Here is a 14,160-nt window from a genome sequence, read left to right on the forward strand (position 1 = left end):
GATGAGCCAAGCAAGAACCATTTCTTTAACATCCCACCGATGCTCCCTTCTTTGGGTTCAGATAAAATAGGACAGCAGTTCTCAAACTGTGTGGGTCGGGACACCAAAGCGGTTCATGACCCCATTTTAATGGGGTTGCCAGGGCTGGTGTTAGACTGGCTGGGGCCCAAGGCCGAAGCCCAAGCCCCACCATGCTAGTGCCTGGGGCTGAAGCCCTCGCCTACAGGCCCCCTTTCCCCCCCCACCACCCTCGGTGGCGGGGCTCACAGGGCTCAGGCTTTGGTCCCCCTTCCTGGGGTCGTATAGTAATTTTTGTTGGCAGAAGGGAGTCGCGGTGCAATGAGGTTTGAGAACCCCTGAAATAAGATAATATCCCAAGCCCTTCTATAAGGATTTCAGAATCTAAATAGTACCAATTTTCATTGTAAATACACTACAGCTTGATACACTCAACTCTTAATGCTAAGGTGCATTGAATGCCTAGCTATTCCCTTGGGCTGATTTTAAAGAACATAAGTCCCATTTCTTTGTCGACGGCATTAGGAATAAGGGATTAAGTTTGTAAATGTAGTCATTAATTACCTGGTAGCTAGAATGGGTAATTCTTTCTTGAGGGAACTGGAAACAATAAGCAAAAAACCTCAAGCATAATTTGTTTTAAAATGGGTATTTGTTCTGGCGAAATAAAAGATCTGCCATCTTTTTCACAACTACATTCAAAGTAGGGGCAAACCTACAAAATAAGAAAATAATTTTGACACCACTAAAACTAGAATGTAGCTCATGTTATCCAGTTCATGGATAGTTACATGAGAACTGGTGGGGTTTTTTTAAAGGAAACAAGAAAAAATATTTTGAAAACTTAATAATAGAAATTGAACCTGAACAATGACCAGATAAATCAGAATATGTTAGAAGCAGTATTTCATGTATGGTTTCCAGCAATACTATTGCTCCTCTCCAACTTCGAATGAAACTGACAAAATCAAATCCATGCTGGAGGAAGTGTAAGCAAAGAGAAATATATAGCACATAATTTTGCCTCAGGTTGCATTCCTTTTGGAACAAAATTATTAAAATAGTCAGATATATAATGGGGGAAAAAATCATTTTGATCATAAAGTTGGCTCCCAAAAGGACAAACTTGCCTTAATCACAGGTGATCAGAGATGATGAAACCGCTCTTTCTGGCGGATATGTGCTATAACTGGTTTAGAAAAAAAAAACCTGTGCCAATATCTTCTGCCTTGTGGGGGAAAAGGGAATATCGTAGAAACATAATTCTGTAAGAACTAAAACAGTAGATGGAAAAAACTGGTCTGCCGTCCTAGAATGTGCTTGTGTGTACGCTGCACCTGAGAGCAGAAGAAACAATCACAATGGCTCCCTGGTAGAAGACTGGGAATTTGCTTCACGGAGTTCATGGTAATAGTAAAGTGGTAAAGGTAATAGTGTTAGGGAATGAAGTGCAAGAGTAAAGATAGACTACACTGAATTTAGGAATTGCCTTCTAAAAATGTTTCCTAAATCCAGAACATATAACCATGCCTTGTAATTTTAGGCATTGTCTTTTAAAAAGGTAAATGCTATTAAGCCCTGTTTCTGAAGTTAAAATAATGAAGGGTTTTAAATGTGAATGTGTGCATTTGCCTAGTCAAGGTATAAGAAACATATTAAAAGTATCTGTACTTGTATGTTTGATATGGAATATTCCTAGTACTAAAATTGTAATCTACGTTTTAACTATTGAAACTTATGTGGGAGTTCTGATGTACTGAAAAGTTTGTTTGTACTGTTTAACTTGAGATGTGTTTTACAATCTGATCTGTGACCAATGAGTAAATAAGGTGGTCAGATTTCTAGTGCACTGATGGGGTAGTTTTTGTTTCATGCTGAATTAAACTAGTGTTCAAAATGGACAGATTTACTGATCAAATTGCTGTAACTTCTATAGTGCTTCTGCATTTTGTAATGTCAGGCAGTCAGCAAATGTGAACTTGCAGCAAACTATGGGACTGACTAATTTAAATGGTTTAGAAAATGGTAAACACTAGGGCCTTGTCTACACTACGAGAGTAGTTCGATTTTACTTGCATCGAATTTTTGTAATCGATATTGCAAAGTCGAACGTGTGTGTCCACACTAAGGACAGTAATTCGACTTTGTGCGTCCACACTAACGGTGATAGCGTCGACATTCGAAGCGGTGCACTGTGGTCAGCTATCCCACAGTTCCCGCAGTCCCCTCTGCCCATTGGAATTCTGGGTGTAGCCGGCAATGCCTTCTGGGTAACAAAATGAGTCGAGGGTGCTTTTGGGAAACTGTCGTCATCCGTCCATCACTCCCGCCCTCCCTCCCTGAAAGCGCCGGCGGGAAAACAGTTCGCGCGCTTTTCCAGTCATTGACAGCGCGGACGCCACTGTACTCCGAGCATGGAGCCCGCTGCGACCATCGCTGCAGTTGTGGCCGCTCTCAACGTTTCGCAGCTTATCATAAAGGTTTCCCTGAGGCAGATGCAGAAAAGTCAGGCGAGGAGGCTACGGCACCGCGGTGATGTCCTGAAGTCTGAGAGTAGCACAGACCTGTCAGAAAGCAGGCGACCCAGCGCCGAGGACATCACAGTGGCAATGGGTCATGTTGATGCCGTGGAACGGCGATTCTGGGCACGGGAGACAAGCACTGAGTGGTGGGACCGCATAGTGCTGCAGGTCTGGGATGAATCCCAGTGGCTGCGAAACTTTCGCATGCGGAAGGGAACTTTCCTGGAACTTTGTGAGTTGCTGTCCCCTGCCCTGAAGCGCAGTGACACCCGGTTGCGAGCTGCACTGAGTGTACAGAAGCGAGTGGCCATAGCCCTGTGGAAGCTTGCAACGCCAGACAGCTACCGGTCAGTCGCGAACCAGTTTGGGGTGGGCAAATCTACCGTGGGGGTTGTTGTGATGCAAGTAGCGAAGGCAATCGTTGATGTACTGCTGCCAAAGGTAGTGACCCTGGGAAACGTGGAGGCGATCATAGATGGCTTCGCAGCGATGGGATTCCCAAACTGCGGTGGGGCCATAGATGGAACTCACATCCCTATCCTGGCACCGGACCACCAGGCCACCCAGTACATTAACCGAAAGGGATACTTTTCCATGGTGCTGCAAGCACTGGTGGACCACAGGGGACGTTTTACCAACATCTACGTGGGATGGCCGGGCAAGGTTCATGACGCTCGTGTTTTCAGGAACTCTGGTCTGTTTAGACGGCTGCAACAAGGTATTTACTTCCCGGACCACAAAATAACTGTTGGGGATGTGGAGATGCCTATAGTCATCCTCGGGGACCCAGCCTACCCGCTAATGCCCTGGCTCATGAAGCCCTATACTGGCGCCCTGGACACTGAAAAAGAACTCTTCAACTACCGGCTGAGCAAGTGCAGAATGGTGGTGGAGTGTGCTTTTGGCCGTCTCAAGGGGAGATGGAGAAGCTTACTGACTCGCTGTGATCTCAGCGAAACCAATATCCCCATTGTTATAGCAGCTTGCTGTGTGCTCCACAATCTCTGTGAGAGCAAGGGGGAGACCTTTATGGCGGGGTGGGAGGTTGAGGAAAATAGCCTGGCTGGTGATTACTCACAGCCAGACAGCCGGGCGATTAGAAGAGACCAGCGGGAAGCGCTGTGCATCCGGGAGGCTTTGAAAGCAAAGTTCCTGAGTGAGCAGGGTAACCTGTGATTTTATAGTTTGTGTACTGAGAAGCTAAACCTGCCCCCGTTTCTTTACCCAGGTAATGTTGACTATCCTATCCAGTTACATACCCCCTTCACCCCCCCTCCAACACACGTGTCGAAATAAAAATAGTTCTACTTTGTTAAAGCACACCGTTTTCTTTAATACTGTTTTAGCGGGAATTTTTTAAAACTGGGACGCAGACTGTGGTGCGGGGCGGGTCTAGTGTTGTGATGCGAATGCAGCTTCTAAACTCAAGGATTGACAGGCTCCGCTGCGGTGGGATGCTTGTTTCAACGGAGCCTGTCACCCCTCCTGATCGGGACTGTGTGTATGGGAGGTCTATTTGACTTTGTGGCAGGGGGAGGACGGTTACAGATCCCATGCTGTGTGGCTCTGTGATCCTGTCTAAGGACCGGCGCTTAAGATCTGTAACTGCCCTCCCCCGCCACAAAGTCACAGAGCAACCCACCCCCCCCCAACATTACATCAAAACAACCTCCCAGACTAACCGGGGCAACTAGTCACTGCATCACTGCACTGTGTATGTGCCCTGCTGCTGTGCCTGCCCCCGACTATGTACCCTGCCAAAGGAGACTGTCCTGTCCAATTTCCAACCCCCTTTCCCCTCCTCCTCCAAAAGAACATGATTGAAACAGTAGTTAACAGAAACGAATTTTTTATTATCAACTACACATGGCATTGGGAGGTGAAACTTGGACGTGGGCTTGTGTCAGGCAGGAAGGAAAGAACTTTTCAAATTTTGGGAAATGAGAGCCTTCTGCTACTAGAGCTCTCTGCAGGGGTGGAGTGAGAGTTAGCAGGGACTCTGCCGCCTCTCCTTCTTTGCACTTTGGGTGAGGTGGGTATGGGACTTGGTGGCGGGGGAGGGCGGTTAGAGATGGACTGCAGCGGGGCTCTGTCCTCCTGCCTCCGTTCCTGCAGAACATCCACAAGGCGCCGGAGCGTGTCCGTTTGCTCCCTCAGTAGTCCAAGCAGCGTTTGAGTCGCCTGCTGGTCTTCCTGCCGCCACCTCTCCTCCCGATCCATGTTGGCTTGGTGCATTCGGGTCAAGTTCTCCCGCCACTGGGTCTGCTGTGCTGCCTGGGCTTGGGAAGAGGCCATAAGCTCAGAGAACATGTCCTCCCGTGTCCTCTTCTTCCTACGCCTAATCCGCGCTAGCCTCTGGGAGTGTGATTCCAGGCTAGGTTGTGAGACAGTCGCAGACGGGGCTGTGGAAATGGGAAAAAGGGAGTGAATTCCTCTGAAAGATAAATGTAGTTGTGAACAAAGAACATAGTCTTTCTCTGTGAACAAGACCATGCACAGCACCTTTCACATGCGCACTCAGCACAAGGTCGAATTCTCGGCCTTCGCATTCTGTGCCTGGGGTCTTGAACAGCACATTTGAGAAGCGAGGCAGCACAACGGAATTTCTGTTGCAGGCAGACATGGTAAGCCGTACACTTGTGGCAGTTTAAAACTTTTATATTACCACTGGCCTCATTTCACATTTAAATCAATGTCAGTCCCTGCTGCCAGCAATCCGGCAAGCGGGAACTCTGCCCCTGTCCCACCCCCTCGCGGCTGTCCCCGGGAATGATCCCTTTCGGCTGCCCCTCTCCCGCCTCCACCGCGTGGCTGCAAACCAGCGGTGACAGTTCTGTAAAGGAACGGGAAAGCAGTCCCAACACTAACATTCCCCTACCTAATTAAAAGCAGGTCACCATGGCCGACATCACCCTGATGAGGATCTCCGAGAGCGACAAAGAGAGAATGCTCCGGGAAAGCCTCCAAAGACCAGGGCCGTATGCCGCCCTGCTGTGCAGAGCAATGATCCCCGAGTACCTGATAATCTCGTGGCGCGGCAACGTGTCGTACTTCGGAGGACCCAATAAGGCCGCTCTCCCCAAGAACCTCATGCAACGGCTTTCAAGTTACCTCCAGGAGAGCTTCATCGAGATGTCCCAGGAGGATTACTGCTCTATCCCCGCACATATAGACCGCATTTTACTGTAGCTGCAGTAGCAGGGAATACACAGTAGAGCGGCTTGTGCAGGACAATCACTGAAAACCGGACATTGCTAGATTTCTTTTCAAAACTTGCACTGCCCCTTACTAAACCGTTAAGCGCCTAGGGCACACTAATCATGAACAACCCATTCTTTTAATTGTTAATATTCCTGTTTTGTTAAAAATAAATGTTTAGATGTTTACAACACTTACTGGCTGATCCTTCACCAGATTCTGTGTCCGGGGTAATGGCTGGGGACGCTTCGTAGGGGATCTCTGTAAGGGTGATGAAGAGATCCTGGCTGTCGGGGAAATCAGCGTTGTGAGAGCTGCCAACTGCCTCGCCCTCCTCATCTCCTTCCTCATCTTCCCCGTCCCCTAACATGTCTGAGGAACCGGCCGTGGACAGTATCCCATCCTCAGAGTCCACGGTCACTGGTGGGGTAGTGGTGGCGGCAGCACCGAGGATGGAATGCAGTGCCTCGTAGAAACGGGATGTCTGGGGATGGGATCCGGAGCGTCCGTTTGCCTCTTTGGTCTTCTGGTAGCCTTGTCTCAGCTCCTTGATTTTCACGCGGCACTGCGTTGCATCCCGGCTGTATCCTCTCTCTGCCATGTCTTTAGAGATCTTCTCGTAGATCTTTGCATTCCTTCTTTTGGATCGCAGCTCGGAAAGCACGGACTCATCGCCCCACACAGCGATGAGATCCAAGACTTCACGATCAGTCCATGCTGGGGCTCTCTTTCTATTCCCAGACTGCATGGCCATCACTGCTGGAGAGCTCTGCATCGTTGCCAGTGCTGCTGTGCTCGCCACGATGTCCAGACAGGAAATGAGATTCAAACTGGCCAGACAGGAAAAGGAATTCAAATTCAAATTTTCCCGGGGCTTTTCCTGTGTGGCTGGTCAGAGCATCCGAGCTCGCACTGCTGTCCAGAGCGTCAACAGAGTGGTGCACTGTGGGATAGCTCCCGGAGCTATTAGCGTCGATTTCCATCCACACCTAGCCTAATTCGACATGGCCATGTCGAATTTAGCGCTACTCCCCTCGTCGGGGAGGAGTACAGAAGTCGAATTAAAGAGACCTCTATGTCGAACTAAATAGCATCGCAGTGTGGACGGGTGCAGGGTTAATTCGATTTAACGGCGCTAACTTCGACATAAACGCCTAGTGTAGACCAGGCCTAAGTGTTCAATAGTTGGATCACACTTGTTCTGCTTTTCCTTTTGGATATGTAGTTGGATTAATGCAATTCCTTTTTTTCACTTGTCTTGTTGGTTTTATCAAGTTTGTTCAAAGACGGTAGCTTTGTTGAATGTATACATATATCTTATGATATAGAAGCTTTTGTACGTACATAAACACTGCTGTTTTAAGATTTAGATTTTAAAATATAACAAAGAATAAAATATGAAGTTTTGTTTAAAGAGAATTTTACAACTGTTAACAGTAGGTGGAGGTAGTGAGATGTGTAAGCAAGTCTAAAATGGCCAGTTCGCATGTGGTAAAATAAAACAAATGATGATACAACATTGAATTGTAAATTCATGGTTTATATTCCCTCCATATAAATTTAATTGAAATTACAGATGAATGAAAACATAACTTTTACTGATAAAACATTTTACTTGAGCAAACTACTCAGAGGCTTGCACCGGGTTGTTTTTCCTGACACCTTTCACAAGAAAAAAATTACTCTTCATCTTTTTAAGGCCATGTTGAAGTTATTTTTAGAGATGACTTTAGAATGATAGATAACACTTGATTTGCTCATCTATAGCAGAGTTTTTTCCTAGGTGTGCCCTTTACTTACTATTTTGGCTAATATTTCATTGTCTGGTTTTCAGACTTCATTCAGTGAAGTTAGCTGCAGGCTACAGGAACAAATGTCAAGATTTAAATAATAGACGAATGGAAATGTTGACTTAACATAGGAATTAATATACCAGATCTAGCCAGAGATCCTTCTTATCAGTATCTCGTGTCTGACAATACCAGTACTAGATGCTCCTGAGGAAGGTGCAGTTACGTTGTGTCCCCAAGGAAAGTTTCTTTCTAATTCTTATCAGTTAATTGTTTGCTTACCCCTCTAAATTTTGTACCCTACGTTATGTAATTAAGTTTTCATAATCTCTAAGCATAACATTTTAAAAAATTCTACTAAGACCTTTGCCTCATGGGATTCATTATTTTGTGGTAACGAGTGCCTATCTATAAAAAGGGGAATAAGGACAGCCCACGGGATTACAGAACAGTCATCTTAATTTTGGTACCCTGAAAGATAATGGAGCAAATAAACAATCAGTTTGTAAGCACTTAAAAGATATAATAAGGTGATAAGTAACAGGCAACATGGTGAATAGATGTGAAATCAACCTAATATCCTCTTTTGACAGGGTAACTGGCCTTGTGGATTGCAGGGAAGCAATAGATGTGGTATAGCTTGACTTTAGTAAGGTTTTTTTTCTATCTCGCATGACCTTCTCATAAATAAACTAGGGAAATGCAGCCTATATAGAGCTACTATAAGGTGGGTGCAAAACTGGTTGGAAAACCATTCCCAGGGAGTAATCAGTAGTTCACAGTCATGCTGGAAGGGCAAAATGAGTGGGGTCCTGCAGGGATCAGTTCTGGGTCTAGTTCTGTTCAATATCTTCATCAGTGATTAAGATAATGGCATAGAGAATACACTTATAAAGTCTGCGGACGATACCAAGCTGGGAGGGGTTGCAAGTGCTTTGGAGGATAGGATTAAATTCAAAATGATCTGGACAAACTGGAGAAATGGTCTGAAGTAAATAGGATGAAATTCAATAAGGACAAATACAAAGTGTTACTTCCTAAATGGAGTAATCAGTTGCACACATACAAAATGGGAAATGACTGCCTAGGAAGGAGTACTGTGGAAATCGATCTGGGGGTCATAGTGGACCACAAGCTAAATATGTGTCAACCGTGTAACACTGTTGCAAAAAAAGCAAACATCATTCTGGGATGTATTAGCAGGAATATTGTAAGCAAAACATGAGAAGTAATTCTTCCACTCTACTCCATGCTGATTAGGCCTCAACTGGAGTATTGTCCATAGTTATTTGTTTTATAGATTCCAACACTAGAAGGGGCCATTGTGATCATCTAGTTTGATCTCCTGTATAACACTGCCCAGAGAAGTGCTCCAAAATAATTCCTAGAGCAGAACTTTTCAAAAAACATATTCTTGATTTGACATTCATGTGTAACAAGACAATATTTACCACAGTAAACAAAAACAGTGGTTTTGAGGTGGATTAGGAATAAAACAAACTGCTTAATTATTGCATTTATTTTTACAGGTTTAATGCATTCATATTAAGTTGATACAGCCAGTGTATTTTTCATTGCAGTTAATATATATATATTTAAAGCTGGCTTCTGATAATTCTGAAAAGCAGCTACATTAAATTTACAGGAATGGCTGATGTTTCCCAAACTTGCCTCGTAGATGTTAGTCACAAAGGTTTGATAGAGGTATATAAAATCATGAGTGATGTGGAAGTTATTTACTTATTCCCATAATACAAGAACTAGGGGTTATCAAATGAAATTAATGGGCAGCAGGTTTAAAAGAAATAAAAGGAAGTTCTTCTTCACGCAGCGCACAGTCAACTTGTGGAACTCCTTACCTGAGGAGGTTGTGAAGGCTAGGACTATAACAGAGTTTAAAAGATAACTGGATAAATTCATGGTGGTTAAGTCCATTAATGGCTATTAGCCAGGACGGGTAAGGAATGGTGTCCCTAGCCTGTGTTTGTCAGAGGGTGGAGATGGATGGCAGGAGAGAGATCACTTGATCGTTGCCTGTTAGGTTCACTCCCTCTGGGGCACCTGGCATTGGCTACTGTCGGTAGACAGGATACTGGGCTAGATGGACCTTTGGTCTGACCCGGTACGGCCGTTCTTATGTTCTTATGATAGTAATTCAGGGAATGTTTTTTCTGTAGAATACTTGGCATAAGCGGTCTTTGGAGTGTTTGCCTTACCGTTCTTATTTACTGTATTGTATCTTGTACTGGGAATTGCTGCACCCTATAAAGCATATGCAGTGATTCAACAAAGCCCTGGGAAACCTTGAAGTTGCTTTTCACTGTTCCCTCTTGAGCAGTGAAGAATAGATAAATATACACCTCTGAAGTGTGGAAGTCAAGAGGACTAAAGAAGGGAATGAAGCAATAGAATCTGAGAAACCAAGGGAAAGAGTGACTTATCAGAGGGGGGTAAAATAATGTTAAAGGGAAATCAAGAACAGGGAGAAAGTGAAAAACTGAATGTGACTGCAACTAAAATTAAATTGAATGACCGAGAACTCTAAGAAAACAGTTGAAAAACAGAATAATCCACCCAGCAGCTTTTATTAAGTTTTCTGCATGCCAGACTTAATTATTAGTTTTGTTTCTACTCCTTCACCTAACCCATCCCTCCCATAATTGCTTATTCCCTGGGTGCTTCCTAAGAAACTACCGGATGATTTTAATGTCAAGTGTTGGTCTATAAATCATAGTTTTTAATTATACCTTTCTATTTTATGTATGTGTGTAGGTGTGACTGTCGGAACTGGGCTTCCCAAAATAGGGGCCCCCTTTCTTTGTATCTGATGCAACACAACTTGTACCTTGCTCTCACATAAAATTAAATGTAATTGGTTTCTATTGCTGTATTTTCAGGAGTTAGTGGTAGTCATATTTCATTTCAGAGGAGCTGGAGGATGTTTTGCCCCCTCCCCCCCCCATTACAACAAAGCTTTGGCTGAGCACTTCAGGCAGGTGTACCATCGCTACAGTGGATTAAAATTGCATTAGGAAAAGCAAGGAGAAAGAAAAGCCAAGAGAAGAAGCAGAATGCACTGGAAGGTTTTGAATCCCAAAACTATTTAAGAGAGCCATAGGCATGGAATTGGAAATAGATGCAATCTGGGAACACTGCAATGCCAAAACCATGTATCTTCCCTCTTCCTCTTGTTTCATCTTCTACTTTAAATTATAAATAACCACTTACTATCTTAGATCAGACGATGCATGCGTTTTCTATCACTCCCACTCTGTCTGAATATACTCTTCTAGAGGCAGGAGTTCAACTCGTAATTGGCTTAGGCCTGGTCTACGCTTTGCAGTTAGGTCGATGTAAGGCAACTGATGTCGACCTCATTATGTCAGTGTACTCATTACAGCCTTGTCCCTGGGATGTAAGTGCCCTACTTCACCGACATCATAACTCCACCTCCAGGAGAGGCATAGGGCTTATGTTGGTATAGTTGGGGTGACACAGTAGCAACATAGTATCTATTAGGTTGTCTGTCCACTGTCTTGTCAATTTCATGGCTCAGCTGAAGCTGTAAAATTGACAAGAAAGCCTGGCTACCCAGCTGGGTTTCTGGGCTACCACCCAGTAATTAATTTGGTGGCTGTAAGTCGACCTAACATAAGTAGGCTTAAGATTGTAGTGTAGACATGGCCCACATCTGCAGCAAGGGAGATACTGGTTACATACTACAAAAAGCTTTCTAACTATAAGGATAGTTAAGTACTGGAATGGGTTTCTGAGGGATGTTGTAGAAGCCCTCTCATTGGAGGTTTTTAAGAACAGCATAGGCAAATACCCGTCAGAGATGGTCTAGGTATAGTTTGTCCTGCCTTAGTGCAGGAAGCTGGACTAGATGATATTTTGATGTCCCTCCTAGTCTCCTTTTATAGGATTCCTTTATTTAAGTGACAGGAGGTGTGGTTTCTGGGAGAAAGTGATGTTTTTAAGTAGTTCTGAAATTTGGACTCTGTTCTAGTTGAGCAACTAAGCAGACAGGCAAAGGAGAGTTAAAGTTTTTATGTCTTCTATTAACTTTAAACTCTGAAAATTAAAAACAGCAAAAAAGTTTGTACAGCACTTGACTGCTGTGGACACTTTTTTGAGTTCAGTTCACCCTATTGTTTAGGGTATTCATAAAGTTAGTACAGATGAAAGTTGATACTTTAATCATTGGCATTATGTTTCTAAATATATGATTTGAGTACTTTTCTCGTCAGTTTGTGGTATAGCATTGTAAGTTATTTATAGGACTTGACTGGGGCTAGGAGGATAGCCAGGTTCTAAATCCCTACTGGGTGGAGTTTTAGGGGACCAATATGATGTAATCAGAACAATCCATAATGTTCTGTTACTTGGCTATTTCAGCTTCTCATACCTTTAGTCTTGCTAAGAAAAAGATCGCTTTACATAAAGTAAGTTTTTTATTTTTTAAATCCTTGTGGTTGTGTTGCATTTTTCCTTAGTCTACAAAATTACTCAACTTGCAGAAGTTGTGGCTGCTTGTGGATAGAATAGCACACCTTAATATTAGCCAATATTAGAGCATAATTTTTTTCTGTTGAAGGAAAACTGTTAGCCAGAACTTTCATTAGCATCTCTATCACAAAGCAGAGTATGAGTTAATGCTGTTCATAAATGAACTTGGAGCTTTAGATTGGCATTCTTCAGACGGACTAAAAGTAGACTAAAACCAGCATTCTTACAATCGTAGCTTAATCAGGAGAGATGCAAAAGCTGGTGGTGGTGATATACTCTGCAAATCTTCTTGTCTGTCTATTCTGAGATCTTTCAAGTAGAAGTAGTAGGGTAAGATGTATGAGGCTATAACTACTATCTAAATAAATGAAGGCTATTCCCTTTTTTGCTATTCCTCTTTGGAGGGAAAGGGGTTGCAAGAGGCCACACCTGATTCTCTGTAATAGGACAAAAGGACTAGTTCCAGAGTCTCATGGGGAAGGATGTTCTAAAATATGCAGTGTGCATTGAGTAGAGGATTCATAGGTACCTCAGAGGAGCGAATCCTGTGTGAGGGAATTAATGGTGAGGATTAGCATCTGGAGGAAGCCAGATTTTGGGGAGAAGTCTGTTTTAGGGAACAGTGAGTTATAAGTGGCCACAGTTTCAAATCCACTAAAAACCCTTGGAAAAGTATTTTGTGGTAGAACTTAGTGGCATACTACTGTGTACATTTACTGTGTATTGTATTTCTACTAAAACATTAAATTGTTGGTGTTTGCTGCCCAGACATGCTGTCTTTATTTACTGTACACATGCATGTACTTGCTATTTTGTGTATAAGGTACTCGCATAACTGTGAGATCTATGTAACCTAGACATTAAAATAGCACAGATGTGGGAGCTAAAGACTGCTTTCATATGCCTGTCTTACACTACTGTGCCTAATTCTGACAGGAACTAACTTTAAGTAGCTTTTTCTTCTACTTAGGCTTGGTCTACACTACCCCCCCCATTCGAACTAAGGTACGCAACTTCAGCTACGTGAATAACGTAGCTGAAGTCGAAGTACCTTAGTTCGAACTTACCTTGGTCCACACTCGGCAGGCAGGCTCCCCCGTCGACTCCGCGGTACTCCTCTCGCCGAGCTGGAGTACCGCAGTCGACGGCAAGCACTTCCGGGTTCGACTTATCGCGTCCAGACTAGAGGCGATAAGTCGAACCCAGAACTTCGATTTCCAGCCGTCGAACTAGCTGGTAAGTGTAGCTAAGGCCTCAGAGCCTAGGGATGGGCTTTTCAGAAGTGCCTAAGGGAGTTAGTCAGCTCCTTTTGGAACTCCAGAGGAGTTGGATGCTTAACTTGCTCTTGAAAATTCCACCTAAGATGTCTACTGTAGTTTATTCCATTTAGCAAGGAAAGGAAAAGTTACCCATCCCTATAGCTTGGATCTCTATCCCTTGTCTACTTAATTGGTCCCTGGGGTATTGTGGTGTTAAATATTTCCAACTAACTTGTAGAGGAAGAGAAGTTCCAGATTAAAACTGATGCCACAAACACACATGCTGCTGCTGGTCCACCTGCTTCAGATAAGGATAAAGTTTCTTTTCATAGTGCTTTTATTTGGTAAGGCATGGAGTCAAAACGATCCTCTTGGTCCTAAACATAGTGCGTAAGAATGAGGCAACACTGGTGAAGTGTGAGGAAGGCTATAAAGCTGCTTTTTATACTTCATCTGAACTCCAGATAAATGACTTGTCTCAAACTTAGTTCAGCATCATATAACAAGCAGTACAGTCATCCCACAAAGAGTAAAGTTGAGGGAAAGAGAAGAAAAGGGGCTTGATAAGACCTCAAGCTTAAATATTTTCTTTCTTCCCCAGAAACGATGAACCATGGGCAGAGTAGGACAAAGATTACTCTGAGGCTAAAATATTATTGGCCTAGAAACAAGATGACATCCTGGAAGCACTGTGAATAGACAAGTCTGTTCGTTCTCATTTATCAATAAAACCAATAGGTGGTTATCACTCATTATTAATGCTGGAAGTGATGGGTCTGAACTTGGGGACATAGAAAAAACATACTAGGTGCATTTTAAAAATTGTTGTAAATTGATATCCAAAGAATGTGCTGGAGTGTCCTT

General features: G+C 43.7%; 2 protein-coding genes across 8 annotated transcripts in view; one reads left to right on the forward strand and one right to left on the reverse strand.

Moving 5' to 3' along the window:
• AGAP1 (ArfGAP with GTPase domain, ankyrin repeat and PH domain 1) overlaps positions 1-14,160 on the forward strand; it is a 653,489-nt gene that overhangs the window by 63,872 nt on the left and 575,457 nt on the right. The gene's annotated exons all lie outside the window — the stretch shown is intronic.
• Positions 4,373-6,920, reverse strand: LOC135974191 (uncharacterized). The gene is made up of 2 exons (XM_065561185.1): positions 5,937-6,920; positions 4,373-4,942 (listed from the first exon to the last, which is right to left on the reverse strand). The coding sequence occupies exons 1-2, from the start codon at positions 6,511-6,513 to the stop codon at positions 4,467-4,469; spliced, it is 1,053 nt and encodes a 350-aa protein (XP_065417257.1). The 5' UTR covers positions 6,514-6,920; the 3' UTR covers positions 4,373-4,466.

Source organism: Chrysemys picta, chromosome 11 (assembly GCF_011386835.1).
Source record: "Chrysemys picta bellii isolate R12L10 chromosome 11, ASM1138683v2, whole genome shotgun sequence".
NCBI classification, from domain to species: Eukaryota; Metazoa; Chordata; order Testudines; family Emydidae; genus Chrysemys; species Chrysemys picta.